This window comes from Austrofundulus limnaeus, unplaced genomic scaffold (genome assembly GCF_001266775.1).
Source record: "Austrofundulus limnaeus strain Quisiro unplaced genomic scaffold, Austrofundulus_limnaeus-1.0 Scaffold608, whole genome shotgun sequence".
Classification (NCBI taxonomy): Eukaryota; Metazoa; Chordata; class Actinopteri; order Cyprinodontiformes; family Rivulidae; genus Austrofundulus; species Austrofundulus limnaeus.
Window position 1 is genome coordinate 127,746 of NW_013953010.1, and position 17,959 is coordinate 145,704.

A 17,959-nucleotide genomic window follows, 5' to 3' on the forward strand; every position below is an offset into this window, starting at 1 on the left:
TGTATATATATATATGTGCGTGTGTGTGTGTGTGAAATAAAAGTTACCTGGCCTGAAAGCGATTCTAATTTTGACCACAGCATCATTACAATCTGCAAGGAGATACTTTGCTTTCTTGGAGTACATTCTGACCACACCAAGGAGCAGATGACCAGAAGTCCTCAATCCAATTTTCATCTATTGGAGAAAGAAAGAAAGAAAGAAAAATAAATAAATAAATAAATAAATAAATAAATAAATAAATAAATAAATAAATAAATAAAACCTTAAGTAGTGTAGCTGTATGTGGTTGATGTAGTGCTGTGGGGAAGTGTACCTTTGGAGAAATGATGTCTCTGATGGTTGTTTCCAAGTTGCACTCAAACACATGAGCCTTGGTGAGTTTCCTCTCCCAGTGAGCTGCCAGCCAGATTTTAGCTAAAGGGCCACGCTTGGACGTAAAAAGTTGTGTATAGAACATCATGTTGAACAGGTAGGTGTTACCTGCGACACAAAGGTTAGTGTCTGTAATGTTAAAACGTATTTATTCATGTTTTGCCAACTCTCTGATGATCTGCCCAAAGCTAACACTGGCCGCAACTGCGTCACGGAGTTAGCGAGTTTTACAGGTGAAAACCAAACGGAGGCTAAGATTTACAAGATATTATATATTTTAGACAGAAAAAAAAATCTGTTTATTATTTATTAACTTATTAAACAAATGGACTGGCAGCGACTGAAAAGTTAGCTTAACTTTTACTTACCGTAGCTTTTAAAGTACCGCGTTTTTGACACGTAAATGCGCACGAGACTAGTCAGGTTACCTAGCTACAGCTGTAGTGTCAAAGTCAATGCTAAGCTAACCAAGAAGGTTGAGCGCGAGACGCACACAGTGCTGAATAAATGTGTGCACTTCCGCAACTTTTCCGTCGATAAGAGGTAAACTTTGTCATGCCGGCAGTCAGACACTCTTATGTTTTTATTAAGTATTAAATGCTGAATGATTTTCCTGGACTTGCATCGTGTAGCATGCACAGATGTAGCTTTCAGCAAAATATTAACAGATGGCGGACTACTACTGCTGCAAATGACGTGTTTTATTTTAGGTTTTCATCACACACGTTTAAAACTGCAAGTAATTTACAGAACCGTTTTAAAAGGTTTATTGACGTAAATAATTTGGTCCATCTGATTAATGTTTTTATTTATAACTTAGGCTATATTTTCAACATACTGTATATATTTTACATTGCGGAATGAAGAGTTAGATTTATGAATTAAATAAAAAGTTACTAACAAAAATATTTTATGGTGAAAATAAACTTTTGCTTGTGTTCAAGGGTTGTATTTAATAAACTAAGTGACTGCAACAACAAGCTGTTTTATTGTTATGTCAATATTTATTTTCCTGCTGTCACAGCTGGTTTTGTTGACAGTATAGAAATTTAACTGATTACGGTTTTTAAAAGTTTTTGGGTTCGACATSTGTGTTGAAATTTGTTGATTCACTTTATTCCATTCACAGCATAATTTCTTTCYATCTTGATCATTTGTCCTCTTAATTGTTTCAAATTACTTTAAGCATATTTGTTTTAGAGGGTGCAGGAATTTTATTTTTTACAAATAACTTTATGGTATCTGTTTGGTAGATTGTTTGCTGTTGTTTATTTAAACTTTAATCTTCATAAGTTAGTTTTCCTGGTGTTTTTCTGTTTGCTCTCACTAGAGGACATCCTAGCMCCAAGAAGAAACAGCCTGCAGCACATTGTGAAGGTGAAAACATCACACAAGTTTCACCTGTAGCCTCAATGTGCTCTAAGGCAGTGGTTCCCAAACTTTTTGTCTTCTGACCCATAAAATATCCATGGCAAAAACCTGTGACCCCAAATATTACTGGTCTGAGTACATGAACTTCGTTTATAACCCTAAAAACACAGGCTTTTTGACAATCTAAACAGTTTGTACACAAATATAAATACTTATTTTTTACTTATTTTGTGTTTTTGTAATAATTATAGGGAAAATATTACATCAGCAATTATTTTATTACCCTTTAAATTGATTTCTGGAGATTATCCAAGGTGCTTCATGACCCATAATTGGGTCCCAAGCCCAACTTTGGGAACCAAAGTGCAGTGGTTCCCAAACTTTTCAGCCTTTGACCCACAAAATAACAGTAGAGACCTGTGCCCCCAATTATGTTTGGATGATAAACATTTGTATCAGGTCAACTAAACATGAGCATAATAACAATGTTTTTTATACTACATTTATCCATTTTAAATATACTAACTTCACTCATTTGTAACAACTAAGGCAAAAATGTAATTAATTCAGAAAATCTTTTCAGGACCCCACCTTGATGTTTCGGGACCCAACTTTGGGTCCCGACCCCAACTTCGGGAAATACTGCTCTAAGGCCATCGTTATTAAATGATCCGTTTGACCTCTTCGGCCCCACAGGGTTTCCTTGAAGTTTGTGCTCAAAATAACATGCCGAAAACTTACCTTAGTGAATTTCAGCATTTACAAACTTTAAGGATTTTGATATCAAAATAAAGCTAACAGAGCAACTACTATTGTGTAAGAGATAGTGAGGACGGAACAAACAAACAAACAAACAAACAAACAAACAAACAAACAAACAAACAAACAAACAAACAAACAAACAAACAAACAAACAAATATTTTTTCCCCTTGCCTGGAGGTTTTTTTTCTTTTTTCCTTAAACAGTATTTAACCCTTTTAAAAATATGATGAATAAGGCTAAAAACTCTTGGAAACCATAAATCCACATGTGGACATTAGTGCAAATATTCATGCTGCTAAAATAAACTAGAGCAAAGTTACAGAGGTTTTAGTAAAAAAGTAGCTTTACAAGATAAAGGTATCTCAAAACCCAACTACAATATAATTAAATAATAGAATTTGGAAATGTATTTTTAAATATAAATAAATCCTGAAATATATAAAGAAATAAAGAAAGGAATAAGGTTATTTTTAATATAAACAAAAAAGGTAAAATACATATTTTTTACATCAGTTGTGCCCATTACGTCGATTGCGATCTACCAGTAGCTCGCAGAGGTGGTGTAGGTAGATCACCTGATTTGGCATAAAAAATACAGGAGATCTCGATGATTGGTTGTCAGCCGTCTGCACAATGATGTTTGTAACTTGATAGACATAAGAGCAGCCAGTCATAGCCTAGCTTTTATTTTATTTTATTTTATTTTTTACATAGGGTCACTATACCACGCATGCGCCTTCACTCGCACCCCGCTGCCCACTACTACTAGGCTAGTTAGCAAGCTACTGAGTTACGGCTAGTTAGCGTGCTACAGAGTCACGTAAGTTCAACTTTAAACCTTCTGCTAAACCTAAATTATAAAGTCAGTTTCTTATGTGTTTTTGTTTTAAATAATCAATAAACTTTTAAATGGTAGTACAAATGTGAAGTGTTTGATACCTTGGATAGAAAAGTAGATCTCGGCAAAGCGGCAGCCTCAAAGTAGATCTTGGTTTAAAAATGTTTGGGCACCCCTGTTTTACATATTTAAAAAAAAAAATCCTGAAATTCATTCTTTAAAATACATAAATTAATAAAAAATAAATTAGACAGGCTAAGAACATTATTTTAATACATTGATTTTGTTTTATTTCACAGGGTCATTAATTCATTTGATGGGATATTTGTTAGTTACAGTGTTTATTTGTTTCATTTTGAATAAAATGGCTCTCCATTCTCAAGAGGTAAAACTGTCTGGTAGCAGCTGAAACACCAGAGACAAAATGATTTGTTTGGAGTAAAAGTAATACACTTCTTTCATGATCTGTGTATTTCTAGTGTTTAGTTTTCTGTTTTGAAATTTATTTTCATGTTTATGTCTGATTAAGTTTGGTTTCTGTTTTCTTTGTGCTCAGTTTATTTTATATACTGTTATTTATCCAGGCAAATCCCACTGAGCGCACAAGGGCGGCCTCTCAAATTCCCTTTCGTGCCACTGCCTCTTCCACCTGCTCTCTGTTTCATTAAGCTCAGCTGTTTCACATCTCCTCATCAGCGTTAGTCCATATCGATGTAGATTCTCAGTCTGACATGTTAAATCCAAAACCAGTTTAAAACAACAACAAGGTCTTCTCTTATGCAGCTAAAGTTGTTTCTACTCTAGGGCTGCCACAAACAATTATTTTTATAATCGATTAATCACCGATTATTTATTCCATTAGTCGACTAATCGGATTATACGTTAATTGAATATAAAACACAGCTTATCACGCCAGAATGCAGCTGCTATTATATAACCATCATTAAAGTTTAGCTATATGCTAACTAAAAATAATTGCTGTGGAAGGCAAGTTCTGCTCTGCAGATATTGCACAGGTTTCTCTTTCATTTTCTTAAAATGATCCCACACTTTTGAGCTCCGTTGTCAGGTAGCCATGATACCAGAGCCTGTCAGTTTAATTGTGACGTCCACATGTGTCAAGGACAGAAAGGCAGATGTGGCAGCGGAAGGTGTCAAAGCAGTTTGGAGAGAAAAACAAAGTAAAAAACAAACAAAAAATGACTAATCGATTATTAAATTAGTCATCGACTATTTTAATAATCGACTAGTCATCGACTAATCGTGGCAGCCCTATTCTACTCCCATCCGAGGAGCTCACTGAGAGTGTGGAGTTCCAAGCTTAGTGGTATAGCCTAATTTTTGCATGCAGATTAAGTTACCTGCTTTACAATGGAGACTAGTTAGGCTTTTTTGTTTCCCTTGCTCACAGAGAGATGTATTGGTCACATGCCTGATGCCTCTGTGAATTATAGGGAAGCTGGGTATTGGGCTCAGTGCTGCAGTCTTTTATATTTTGAACAGAGAAGACAGATGGGTTGAGAGAGAGGTAAAATAAGCCATTTATTACATTAAACAAGAACAAAACATTTTAAACGCAGGTGGCCATCTCTGGTTGAATCTCACCTGGAGTTTGAAAATATCTAAATTCTTCAACAGAACCTCAAACCACGATAGATAAGAGAAGTCTCCCAAACACACAAGAAATCTGATTACAAAATGTATACAGTAGTTACGCAAAGTTTTGAAAATTAACTTTCCAAAGTCTTTATTTCAATTCAATTTATAAACATCTGAAATGTGTTTAAAAACAAAGAAACCAAAAAAAAAAAAAAAAAACAAAAGAAGAAAAAAAACACCCAATCTTCTTAAAAAGCTTTGTTAGGAAAGCCTGAAGAAGGACGCCCTCTGTTGGGCCAGAAGTTGAATTACTGTCAAACATTGGATAAGACAAAACATTTAACATTCTCCTCGTTGTGCCACGAATATACTTATCTGTCTCCACCAGTCAATGAGTGAGAGGCGGGTACAACTTTGACAGATGTAATTTTTTCTTTATTCAAGACTGTACTGAGATATAATGAGTTGTATATGTTATATGTATTAGGTGCATTGATAGCAGTTTTTTTGAACTGACAGTCAGGTGTTATAAGGTCACAATATACAGTACCTTCAACGTTCCACTCTTATTTTAATGAAAAACATTGAACAATACAAACTTGTTTGAACTGGACATTAGGTAGTGCTCACAGCAGAAGGTGACAGTGGTTGATCTTCAGACCTTTGTGGAGGTAGATGAGAGGCCAATCTTTTCTACCGGGCAATCACAAATCTCCCAAAATTAAGGAAATCGTTGCAACCCTAATATATATGCATATATAATAACTCCACAGTATTAGGAAAGTATTGTTGCAGTATTGTTGTAAATTGAATATCGGTTTCAATAAATTCAGATTTACTTCAGCCTTAACTTCTCAGCACTCACGTCCCTTGACTTGTTTTAGCATCTTTATCAGCATCCTGTAAACATGGCTGCCCTTGTAAAGAGCTGCAAGACTGACCTGATATATCACTGGCACACAGAGGGTTTGGCACTTGGACTATAACAGCCTATGATTTATGGAGTTCAGGAAGTCGTTTATGATGCATTTATTGCAACAACTGCGCTTTGTTTTTGATACGCTGTGTATTCTGTGTGTGCTGTATGTCTTTAAACAGGATGACAGTAAACAGAACACTAGAACACTGATTTAAACATGTTTAATGGCTGGAGATAGGAAGTTAAAATGTTGAAACGTCAGAAAAGTGTTTTCGAGGATCTGTGTGTGAGACTAAAGTTTGTCATCACACTGTTTCATTTATTAAAATTTGAAATCAAAAACCCATCTTTCATTTGTGAAACTGAAACAAAAAATAATATTGTTAAAAGTTAGATGTTTATAGATTTTACATAACTGAATAAAAAAACAAAGCAGCTGTTCGAGCGTCACCCTGACTAATAGTTATTATTTGACACAGTAATAATTAGTTCTGTTCTTGATTACAGGATGAGAAGAAAACTTTCAGATGTTAGGACTTCTCAGACAACAGGTAAAGTAAAAAAGGCTTCAATCCACTAAAAATCTAGTTTTCCTCTTGTGTTCTCTGCTTTTCTTTCTGTTTCTTACTGATCCACACTTACTTTAATTACTCTTGTCCTTTACAACAACTTTCCACAGCCAAGAGTCAAACAGGCTGAAATAAATGTGAGTTTTTATGTTTAAAGCATTGCCCAAGGCAGTGCAGCTGCACGAGAGCAGAGGTTTGTCATGTCACAGTCTGGATTTGAACAAACACATAATTATACAAAGAGCTGCAGGGAAAACAAAAAGAAAAGTTTGTGTAGAACAATAAGACTTTGAATTGTAAAGTACATGAGGAGAGGAGGCTGTAAAATACCACAAATATGTTAGATTTTTTATTTTTACTTTTAATCAGGGTTAACTGCTGCAAAAAAAACCCAATGTTGATTATTTTTTAAGGAAAACTGCCTTCTGAAAAACATTTAAAAATAAAAATAATCAGTTCAGTCACTTGACTAATAATAATAATAATAATAATAATAATAATAATAATGATAATAATAGATTTTTCATGAGTTATAAAAATGTACAGCTGTGTGGGAGAGCTCTGCCAGTTTCCTTTAAATGTTATGTGCCATATTTATTCATTCTTTTCTTCCACCTTGGGCTGTATCATACTAGTTCCCTATTGTGGKTGCAGTGAAAAGCTTATCCCTCAACCCTTTTTTTTCCCAGCTAGGGAAAACAAATAGCTCAGCATCTGAGCTGAACCTTCATGTGCATTTGCTTTTGCAAAGTGGCAGGCTGTTAAAAAATGTTTTTTGGAGAAGTCACCTCCCAATAAATGTCATTTTGGAAAATCTAACTGTTTACTTTTACTCAGTACTTTTTAATTTTAATACTTAAGTAGATTTTGTGTCAGAAATTTTCCTTTGATACTTAAGTACAAAAATATACTTTAAGACTTTTACTCAAGTAATATTCTTATAGAAGACTAACTTTTACCAAAGTATTTTATGATAAGATACTTGTACTTTTACTCAAGTTTCACTTTGAGGTACTTTATACGACACTGCATTGTTGACATCAAATAAAAAGTCTCTGCGCTACTATATAGTCGTAAACCTCTTTCTCAAAGTACAATGTATGCACATTTACCACAAAAAAAAGTAAGGAAATTTGTGTTTGGTAGGTTATTTCTTTGTTGAAGCAATGCTTCTTAGTAATAAAGCTTATATTATTGGAAAACCTGCTAAATTCCCTTTTAAATGGTGTCACAATTGTAAGGAACAAGCATTTGTGGGATGAGCAGTAGGGCTGAGTAGGTGGATTGGGCACATTAAAAATGAGTGAGATCTTTTCTTAGCTTATTCTGCTGTTGCTGTTGACTCATGTTTTGAGCTTCTGGTACCCAAAGTGTTTCCATTCAGGTGCCTGGTATAAGATTTATTGCCAAGAAGGATTGTTTCAACAATGAAATTATCTACCAAATAATGCTGGGAGGTATGACCAAAATTTAATATCACAGTATTTTTAACAATTCTCTGGATCACAGTATTATTGGACGGTACTTTTTTCTTCCATCACAGCTCAGGCTGATGTTAAAATATACAATCRCTTCTTAATGGTCCAGTTGTGTTTGAGGAGGGCTGAGCAAAGATCATTATCAGGTAAATTTAATGTACTTTATTTAGTGGAAAAGCTGTGACTTTATGCTTGTTCACTACACAAACATTATTTTTGAACATCAAAACAAAAACATTTGTTTTGTTTCACACAAAATGATAAATACATCAGATGGACACATTCTGTCCCTGAAGTGTGGAAGTGTCCTGGTGACAGAAAAATATGAAGCCATCAATTAGAGCAAGGTCTGCACACACATGAAAACAACAAAAATAGGCTCAATTTGCCTGTATGTTCACATATTTTACAGCAGAAACACAAATGTCACTCCATCGTGGGCAGGATGTGTTGCTCATGGCTGCAAGGTTTTATTTATTCTGAAAGAATTTTTTCTGAAAGCGGCCTTCGCTTGAGCAAAGTTTCAGTGAGTTTTCCATCTGTGTCAGAGACAGCATTTTACTTCGTGTTTTCATGGCAACCTGAACTCCCAGCTGATTTCATAACCAGCATTGTTTCCTCTGTTTACCTATAACAAACGTTATCAGCTAACAAGAAATAACAAGATTAGCTTTTCCCTTTTTAATGTCACATAAATTGAATAAAAATTCAGTTATATTCAGCTGTCTCAAATATCTTTTCATCAGAGATTACAAATTATCTTGGATTTCTTCTATAAACCTCAACAGTTTACAGTTAATGACCAGGTTCCAAAGTAACAAAAAGTCTTGACTTTTATTCACAGAATATAAACTATTGTCAGAAATGTTAAGACTATTTTGAATTGTCTACATTCAGAAGTATGTATGACTTTAGTAACCTCTTTTTACTAGATTAAAGTTTTCATTAGTTGTCCAGTCTTTTCACAGTTCAATAAAAATGAGAACAAACAGTTTCTGAACGTTTTTAAAGTTTTAATAAAATATTATCACACAAATGCATTCACTGTAATCTATATATGCACATAAACACAAACACCACAATGCTACATTAAAAGGTAAAGCAGATTAATTTTGCAGTATTTTTGTGTTTTTTGATACAAAATGGTATTTTTTGACTAAGCAGACGTGATCTGTTGATAGGACTACCTCATTTCAGTATTTTGTTATTGACATTAGCAAAGAGGAAAACTGCACAGGACAAAAAATAAAGCAGCTACAGTATAACATTTTATTGGACACTGATGTGTGAGATTTAAACACATCATTAGCATTAATCAACATTTGAAGCAATATTAAGGTAAATCACTCTTTTCCTTTATGCAGCGGGTAAAATAAGTATTGAACACGTCACCATTTTTCTCAGTAAATATATTACTAGAGGTGCTAATGACATGAAATTTTCACCAGATTTCGGTAACAATCCAAGTGATCCGTACATACAAAGAAATCAAACCATAAATGTCCAGAAATTAAGTTATTTGTAATAATGTGGAATGGCACAGGGAAAAAGTATTGAACACGCTTACTGAAATTTATCTAAAACTTTATACAAAAGCCTTTGTTGTCAATGACAGCTTCAAGATGCCTCCTGTATGGAGAAACTAGTGGCATGCATTGCTCAGGTGTGATTTTGGCCCATTCTTCCACACAAACAGTCTTCAAATCTTGAAGGTTTTGTGGACCTCTTCTATGAACTCTGATCTTTAGTTCTTTCCATAGATTTTCTGTTGGATTCAGGTCAGGTGATTGGCTGGGCCATTCCAGCAGCTTTAGTTTCTTTCTCTGAAACCAACTGAGAGTTTCCTTGGCTTTGTGTTTGGGCTCATTGTCTTGCTGAAATGTCCAGCCACGTTTCATCTTCATCATCCTGGTAGATGGAAGCAGATTTTTATCAATAATGTCTCTGTACATTTTTCCACTCATCCTTCCTTCAATTATTTGAAGTTTGCCAGTACCATACGCTGAAAAACAGCCCCACACCATGATGTTCCCACCTCCAAACTTCACTGTTGGTATGGTGTTTTTGGGCTGATGTGCAGTGCCATTTGACCTCCAAACATGATGTGTATTCTGGCATCSAAACAGTTCAATGTTGGTCTCATSTGACCAGACTATATTCTCCCAGTATTTCACAGGCTTGTCTAAATGTTGTGCAGCAAACTTTAAAGGAGCTTCAACATGCTGTTTCTTCAGCAGTGGAGTCTTGCGTGGTGAGMGTGCATACAGGCCATGGTGGTTCAGTGCATTACTTATWGTTTTCTTTGAAACAAWCGTACCTGCTAATTCCAGGTCTTTCTGAAGCTCTCCACAAGTGGTCCTTGGCTCTTGGACAACTCTTCTGATAATTCTTTTCACTCCTCTGTCAGAAATCTTGYGAGGAGCACCTGGTCGTGGTCGGTTTATGGTGAAATGATGTTCTTTCCACTTCTGAATTATGGCCCCCAACAGTGCTCACTGGAACTTTCAGAAGTTTAGACATTCTTCTGTAACCGATGCCATCATTATGCTTTGCAACAATAAGGTTGTGAAGGTCTTGAGARAGCTCTTTACTTTTACCCATCATCAGATGGTTCTTGTGTGATACCTGGCCATCATTTGGGACTGAACCAGCTGATATTAATTTGCRCTGACAAGGGGCAGGCTTGCTTTCAAATTACTGAGAGAGTTCAGCTGGTGTCTTGKCTTTCCATGCCTTTTTACACCTCCCTTTCTTCATGTTGAATACTTTTTCCCTGTGCCATTCCACATTAGTATAAATAACTTCATTTCTGGACATTTATGGTTTGATTTCTTTGTATGTATGGATCACTTGGGTTGTTACCAACAACTGGTGAAAATTTCATGTCATTAGCACCTCTAGTAATATATTTACTGTGAAAAATGGTGACGTGTTCAATACTTATTTTACCCACTGCATTTTAACAAGGCTAAACATAGTGGGTGTAAAAGTGAAGGGAATGGGAGCAATCAGTGGGAAACATTAAAAATTGTATCTATAAATAAGACTTCTAACACACTGTGGAATATGGCTGGGTGATAAACAATAATAACATCCAAATAAACACATGATCAATATCAATAGAAAATACGTTCACTGGAATGTTGATCATTTCACTGAACTCCGATCCTGAACTGCATAGCATTCTGGGGGATGTAGGCAGAGCAATGGCTTTAGCAACGAGATGTAGGGGTTCTTCCTTTAACGGTGGGTTGCCGGTTCGAACCCCTGCTCTGTCCGTCTCAGCTGTTGCAGTCTTGGGTAAGACACTTCACCCACCTTGCCTGCTGGTGGTGATCAGAGGGCTCGGAGGCGCCGGTGCATGGCAGCCTTGCCTCTGGCCGTCTGCCACAGGGCAGCTGTGGCTACAWTGTAGCTTACCACCATCAGTGTGTGAATGAATGGGTGAATGACTGCAGTGTGAAAGGCTTTGGAGCCCTTGGACTTGATAAGGAGCTATATAATTTCAGGCCATTTGAAGTGACTTGTTCTTAAAAAAATAAAACAAAACAAACCTAAGTCACTGAGAKGCTGCTGACTGGCACTTAGATGACGCATCGTCGTCCTGGCTCCAATGAATGAAGGCTTGGGCTTCTTATGATTTAAGAGCATTTATTTATCTTGCACTCTACAACAAGATGCGTAAATTAACGTTGCACACTTACAGCGTTAACAGTGTAATCAAAAAGCTCACAATTGCCGCAATGCAATACTCACAAACAAAACAAAATGACAGCTGAAAAGACAACAACGGTCAACTGTATGTTTCTGCTGTAATCAGCACACCTGCTGAGTGAATACCTGTTGCTCCTTTTAAACCATACATGATGCTACACACTGTGACCTTTGGGTATTACACGAAACAAAAATAAACACAAACTTAAAAAAATGCTGCTCTAAATCCATTATTTTAGCCGCTTGACCTCTCGCATCCTGGCTAAGTAAGGTTGGTGGCATCGACTAATTTACTAACACCAATTTGTTGAGTAACATGGCAGTTTCATGTTTCACCACCATGCCTCATAACTGCTTAAAAATTTAGAATGACGTAGCGTCAAAGCAGAAAATGAATGCAACAGCTCGAGGAAATTATGGATAGAAGAGGAAAAGTCACCTGACCAGTTTGGCAGGATTAATCAGCCTTTTTTTATTGGTTCTTAGTTCAAATAGGTAAAATCAAAAACTAATTAATAATTATCAGTATTGACTGGTATGAAACGCTTATATCCTGATATTTTTTTCAGGCATATAACCAAGCCCTCCGTCCGTCCATTCTCTTCCACTCATCTGAGATCGGGTCGCAGGGGCAGCAGCCTAAGCTGAGAGACCCAGACTTCCCTCTCCTCAGCCACTTGGGCCAGCTAACCCAGCCCTACTGCAGAATATTTAGCTTAGCCAAATACAGACTTCTTTACTGAATCTTTCTTTCTAGCATCAAATGTTCAGCTCCTGCAGGTTTAAAGGGACCATTTAAAGTTTTTTAAAATTATTATTTTTGTTAGAAAACAGAAGTTGTCAGTTGGATTGTGTGTTTAGGTTTGATCCCAGTGGGGACAAAGACTGCAGGAACATATCCATGTGGGTTTAGTACTACTTTGCATGCATGTTCTTTCTTTGGTATTATTTGTACAATTTTTGTGAACTTTCAGTGATTTAATGCTTTTTTTCTCTCTTTTGTTTGGCTTTCAGCAATCAAAAGTGCAATTGATTAATTTTCCAGATTAACGTTGACTCAGCAGGGCTGCTTCAGATTTGTTTTTGGCTTCTTAGAAATCTAAATTTCTGTAGATTAAGATAAGACAAGCTTTCACAGAAATTTTGAGACAAAAATACTCGACTGTGGCAAATCTTCACTGTCAAAACAGTGTAGATTGTTTGAAAGATCAAGTATCATACAGTCAGGGCTGTTTAGGGAATCCAAAGAAGTCATGAATAGCATTGTTTTTGCAGAGATGTTGTTTCTCTTTCTGAGGGTGTCTTCTGTCTGGCTTGCTTCATGGAACAAAGACGCCGTCCTGTTCGAGAAAATCTGTTTAAGTTGTGATTGACATCTGGCTAACTGTCACCTCTGTGCAGGTGGATCCCATCTGGATGCCGGCAGGTTTTTGGGGCGCAGTCAAATGGCACAGATCTGCATTCTCAGTGCAGTTTAGACATGCCCCGTAGCTCTCCTGCTGTTCGTTTGAGAACTTCATGGAGGCACTGGTGTCCTTGTTCCGTTGTGAGTTGAAGCCGAAGTCTTCTTGCGGCTGTGGACTTCCCCTGTGAATCATCTGTCGTAACGCTGACGTGTCTCTGTACAAGCACTCGCGGAAGTTGGGCTTACACAGCAAGTAGACCATTGGGTTGTAGATGGTGGAGGATTTGGCAAACACAGCTGCTAGGGCAAATGCAGCAGGAGGAACTTGTGTGGCTTCTCCAAAAGCTGCCCACATGGCCACAATGGCATAAGGGGTCCAGGCACCCAGGAAGCCTATGCACACTGCAATAGACAGCTGTGGAAAGAACACAAAGGCAAACACTCATCTGCTGATGCTTATACAAGAAAACATGCAAAAAATAATTACGTATCATGCAAGTAAAGTTTCAAAAAGGTGAGTTTTTGACGCAGATTTCAGATTCAAATTTCATTCCTGCTAATGATGCTACTGATGCACGAGATAATAGGAAAAAGACAAAACAAATAATTAGCAATTTGTTTTTATACGCCTTGAATAATTAATTCTGTCACTTCCTTTATGAATCCTGTTTGATGCAAACCCTGTACTCAGTGCCACTGAGGCATTACAGCCATATCCTCTGACCTTCACAATGAGAGCATGTGCTTTGGTGGTCTTGGTCTGTGGTGAGACATGCTGCTGAACGGCCTGACGTGACCCTCGCACAGTCAGCAGAATGAAAGCGTAGGAAAGGAAGATGACTGTGCAGGGCAGTGCGTAGCAAAAGACGAAAAGGCAGACAATGTAAGACAAAGCTGAAAGCTCGTGGTTGGGCGCATGCCAGTCGATGCAGCAGGCTGTGCCATAAGGTTCAGCAGTGTAATGCCCCCACTGTGCCAAGGGCCCCACAGCAAACACGGACGCATAGCACCAAACTCCAACCACCAGGAGGCGGGCATGCGAGGAGGAAAATTTGTTCCCTGAAAGGGGAGACATAAAAAGAGGCTTTGCAGTTATTAGGTTCAGTCTTTTTTTGGTTATGCTAATCAGCTTTGTGATAAAAATCTGTTGAGGTACATTATCATGCTTGTGTTAATATCCCCTCACCATAATTGGGGAAGCAGACTTTAAGGCAGCACACTAAGGAGAGAGCAGTGAGGTTTGTCAAACTGCAGAGACCAAATAACACTCCACATGTGGCATAGATTTGGCAGGTGATTTCTCCAAACAGCCACCTGCACACAAAGACAGCCAGGAGAATGAGACAAGGACATGTCTGCAGATATAAATCAGCTTGAGGAACATTCTTTTGTAATATGGATCAATAGCAGTGTAATGGTGCAAGTTTTCATATTGTTCAGACCTGGTAAACAAASCAGACATACTGTATTTAACGTACTGTAAATTTCAAAACTTTTGTGTGCGTAACAAAAATGACTCAAATGATGCGTAGGAAGGTATGCTGCTAAAAAAACGTGCTACACACAACAGTTATCTACAGTAGGGCTGCCACAAACAATTATTTTTATAATCGATAAATCAGCGATTATTTTTTAGATTAGTCGACTAATCTGATCATACGTTAATTAAATATAAAACATACAACTTATCACGCCAGAATGCAGGTGCTATTATATAAACCATGGTTAGATTTTAGCTATATGCTAACTAAAATAATTGCTGTGGAAGGCAAGTTCTGCTCTGCAGAAATTGCACAGGTTTCTCTTTCATTTTCTTAAAAAGTTCCCACACTTTTGAGCTCYGTTGTCAGGTAGCCATGATACCAGAGCCTGTCTGTATAATGTCTTGTGACGTCCACGGCCTTCCCCAGTTACCACTACTGTGCATGTGTGTCAAGGACAGAAAGAGAAAGACAGATGTGGCAGTGGAAGCTGTCAAAGCAGTTTGGAGAGAAAAACAAAGTAAAGAACAAAAAAAGAAAAAAGAAAACAATTAATAGGTTATTAAATTAGTCATCGATTAATCGATTAATCGTGGCAGCCCTAATCTACAGGGACAACAAACCTGCAGGAGCAAGCTCACAGTGGCAGCCTGAGCTTCCAGGTGGACAGTCAAACAAAAGTTACAGTATGTGCTGGCTGGTGTCATTTGTGGAACTACATTTAACTTCTTCTGTCCAACTTTGGAAATCTAGTATAACCATATACACACTCTTACAACACACAACAGGTAACCACAGTGACAATAAAAAAGATGGGTAAACCAGCAGATAAAAGTTGCTGTATTTACTGATGTTGTGATTAAACTGGTTCAACAGAACTTCAATGACATGTTGCTGTTTTTATTTTGGCCGCTCCCTTTAGCAGAGGTTGCTACAGTGAGCAAACTTGCACAAAAGATTTTGCACTTGTTTGGCAACGAATAACTTTTATGATGCAACCTGGACCACAGCACTGACCACAGCAAACATCACAAGGGTTTCCTCCAGCGTTTTATTGTCCTTGCGGGCCACCAGTCTTTACATGCCCAACCGCCAGCCCAAGTGTAGCTTGTTTACTTAGATCAGAAGTCTCAACCATTGATCTATATTACTGGATTGGACATTGCCTATAGCCACTATATCTAGCGACGTGCCATCATAGGAGCCATTGTAATGCACTGAGTCATGCCAACAAAACGGTAGAGTTTCAGTGTGGGATGTGCATCAATCTGTCACAAAAATATTCATAGCACCCTCATTTCTTATCCGATTTCTATAAAATATGGCTTAAATTAAAGCTGAGAAAATTGCCGATGTTGTGATGTGTAAAAATATGTATTTGCTCAAGGGATAAATCTATAAGCAGTCTGGGAACTTTTCATTATAGGTTTTTGCTAACGTATTTACAGTACAAGCCTCTTGCCGTCACAAAAAATTAAGTTATGTGTGTCATATATATTTATATATAATTCTAATTTTGCGTTTGTTTCCTGGTTCTTCATTCGCGCTGAAGTGACTAAAGACAAATTCCTCCAGCTGGTCATAAAATAAATGCGGTCGGCCTCTTCACCGCTTAGCTTATGAAATGTACGGTGGAGGAAAAAAGTTACAGAGTTTTTTTTACTCTGCTATACAATCACAAACTACAGGATATACCATATGCTGATGGGACAGAACATCAGTACCAGTAATATCTACACAGTTCAGCCTAGTGGTAGTAAAGTTAATTTTACTGTTGTCCATTATATTTACTTCTCACAATGTTATCCAAACATAATAACAATATTAATAAAAAATTATAATTTGTCTTTTCGTTGGTTTACCCGACATAAGGTTGTCAAAATCTAGCTAGCATAACTGACCTACTTTCCGCATCTCTGACATTTTTTTAAATAATATTTTAATGACCTGTAAAATGTGATAACCTTGATCTTGTGATCTTGTTGTTGTAGTGTTGACAATTTATTGCAAAATATTGCATCCCATTTTGATATTCCTTGCATGACTGTCTGCTTCATCCCCTATTCATGGATGTTCCCGAGTCAAAACTCAATGCATAGCAATRGCTCCTGTGCGGCGCACGATAAGTCAAGTGATGCCCAATCCAGTAATATAGATCAATGGTCTCAACAGCACAGTTGCCCATGGAGCAAGAGCTAAAATATCACTCATCATCATGAGCAAGCGAGAAGCTAAAGGCTATTGTAATGCCCCTGACATTACTCACAAACCTCTTTAGAGCCCCGTCTCCATTGTCGAGTCTCATTCTATTCGGTTCATGACTGTTTGGTTCTGTTCAGGTGTGTGTGTGCATGTTCACGTCAGTGTGTCCCTTACTCTGTGGGCGCATCGTCAGCCATTGTAGTGAAAAAGGAAAATGAAATCATCCGTTTTGGCAGTGGTGGGCACAGTTCCCCTAAAGCACTAAAGCACTAATAGGGGAACTAATCTCCCAATTAATGCTTTAGGGCTTTTTATAATTTTAAAATTTATTAGTGGATTAGCACTTGCTAAATTTAGAAGCACTAACTGAGGTCTATGAATATTATTGATCAATGTTACTGTTAACAGCTGACAGTGAAATCTGTCACACATTTTATTCATATGTTTAACTTATCCACTAGGTGACAATATATTGACAAAAACAGCTGTGGGATGTCAATGAAAAGTCTTAAGAGAGCAACATGGCAACATGTGACTCATGTTGTCTGTTGAAGAATGTTCATGGGTTGACTGGGTTATTTTAGTGCTTTAGAATTAGCTTTTGCTAAAACGATCAGTGCATTAGTGCTTTAGAATTAGGGGACCTAAATATTTGAGTTAGTGCTTTAGAATTAGGGGACCTAAATATTAAAATTAGTGCTTTAGAATTAGGGGACCTAAATATTTGAGTTAGTGTTTTTAGGGCTAGTGGAACAAATTTTTAGATCAGTGCTGCCCACCACTGTGTTTTGGTTTGATCATCCAGTAGTCTGACATGTTTTTTTTTTCTTTTTTGTCTTTTTGCCACTGTTTATAAGTGCTTGTGTAACCATGGGCGGCCTGTTTGTCTGAACACACCATGATATCTGCTGATTTCAGACACTCCGTCCAGCTTCAACTGTATGCACTCGTCTCCTTCACCTCTCTCTTGGAAGAGTTTGCTGGAGGACTTTGCAAGTTCTGCATCAGCTCAGACAATCCACAGGCAGAAGGGTCCTGACGTCACACTTGTAAGTGCACAATACAATACTCAGTTCTATCTGCTTAGAACTGCCTTGAAGCTGGTTCTGAAAGCGCAGTTGGAACTGGAACTAGTGGAGACAGTGGAAACATTTGGCCTGAACTAAGGAGAACCTCATACAGGCATGCCCATGTAAAGAGGGCTTATATTTCCCCTGTCTTTTAAAAAGGGGATGTTTGTAGCAC

The 17,959-nt window shown here is 37.3% G+C and overlaps 2 protein-coding genes and 1 long non-coding RNA gene across 4 annotated transcripts in view; 1 reads left to right on the forward strand and 2 right to left on the reverse strand.

The window, feature by feature from the left end:
* Positions 1-972, reverse strand: part of rad21l1 (RAD21 cohesin complex component like 1) — an 11,222-nt gene extending 10,250 nt beyond the window's left edge. Inside the window, exons 1-3 of one of the 2 annotated variants that reach the window (XM_014027023.1) lie at positions 744-972; positions 317-483; positions 48-177 (exon numbers count right to left, since the gene is read on the reverse strand). In XM_014027023.1, coding sequence (XP_013882477.1) covers positions 48-177; positions 317-463 — 277 coding nt within the window. In that variant the 5' untranslated portion in view covers positions 464-483; positions 744-972. The remainder of the gene's footprint in view (positions 1-47; positions 178-316; positions 484-743) is intronic. The other variant, XM_014027022.1, reaches the window with a different exon arrangement.
* On the forward strand, positions 440-17,669 carry LOC106531231 (uncharacterized). Its single transcript, XR_001311888.1, has 3 exons — positions 440-472; positions 6,373-6,416; positions 17,633-17,669. It is a non-coding gene; the product is annotated as an uncharacterized LOC106531231 (long non-coding RNA).
* Positions 11,547-17,959, reverse strand: part of opn7d (opsin 7, group member d) — an 18,535-nt gene continuing 12,122 nt past the window's right edge. Inside the window, exons 4-6 of the mRNA XM_014027024.1 lie at positions 14,218-14,345; positions 13,756-14,090; positions 11,547-13,446 (exon numbers count right to left, since the gene is read on the reverse strand). Of these exons, the coding sequence (XP_013882478.1) occupies positions 12,985-13,446; positions 13,756-14,090; positions 14,218-14,345 (925 nt within the window). The 3' untranslated portion in view covers positions 11,547-12,984. The remainder of the gene's footprint in view (positions 13,447-13,755; positions 14,091-14,217; positions 14,346-17,959) is intronic.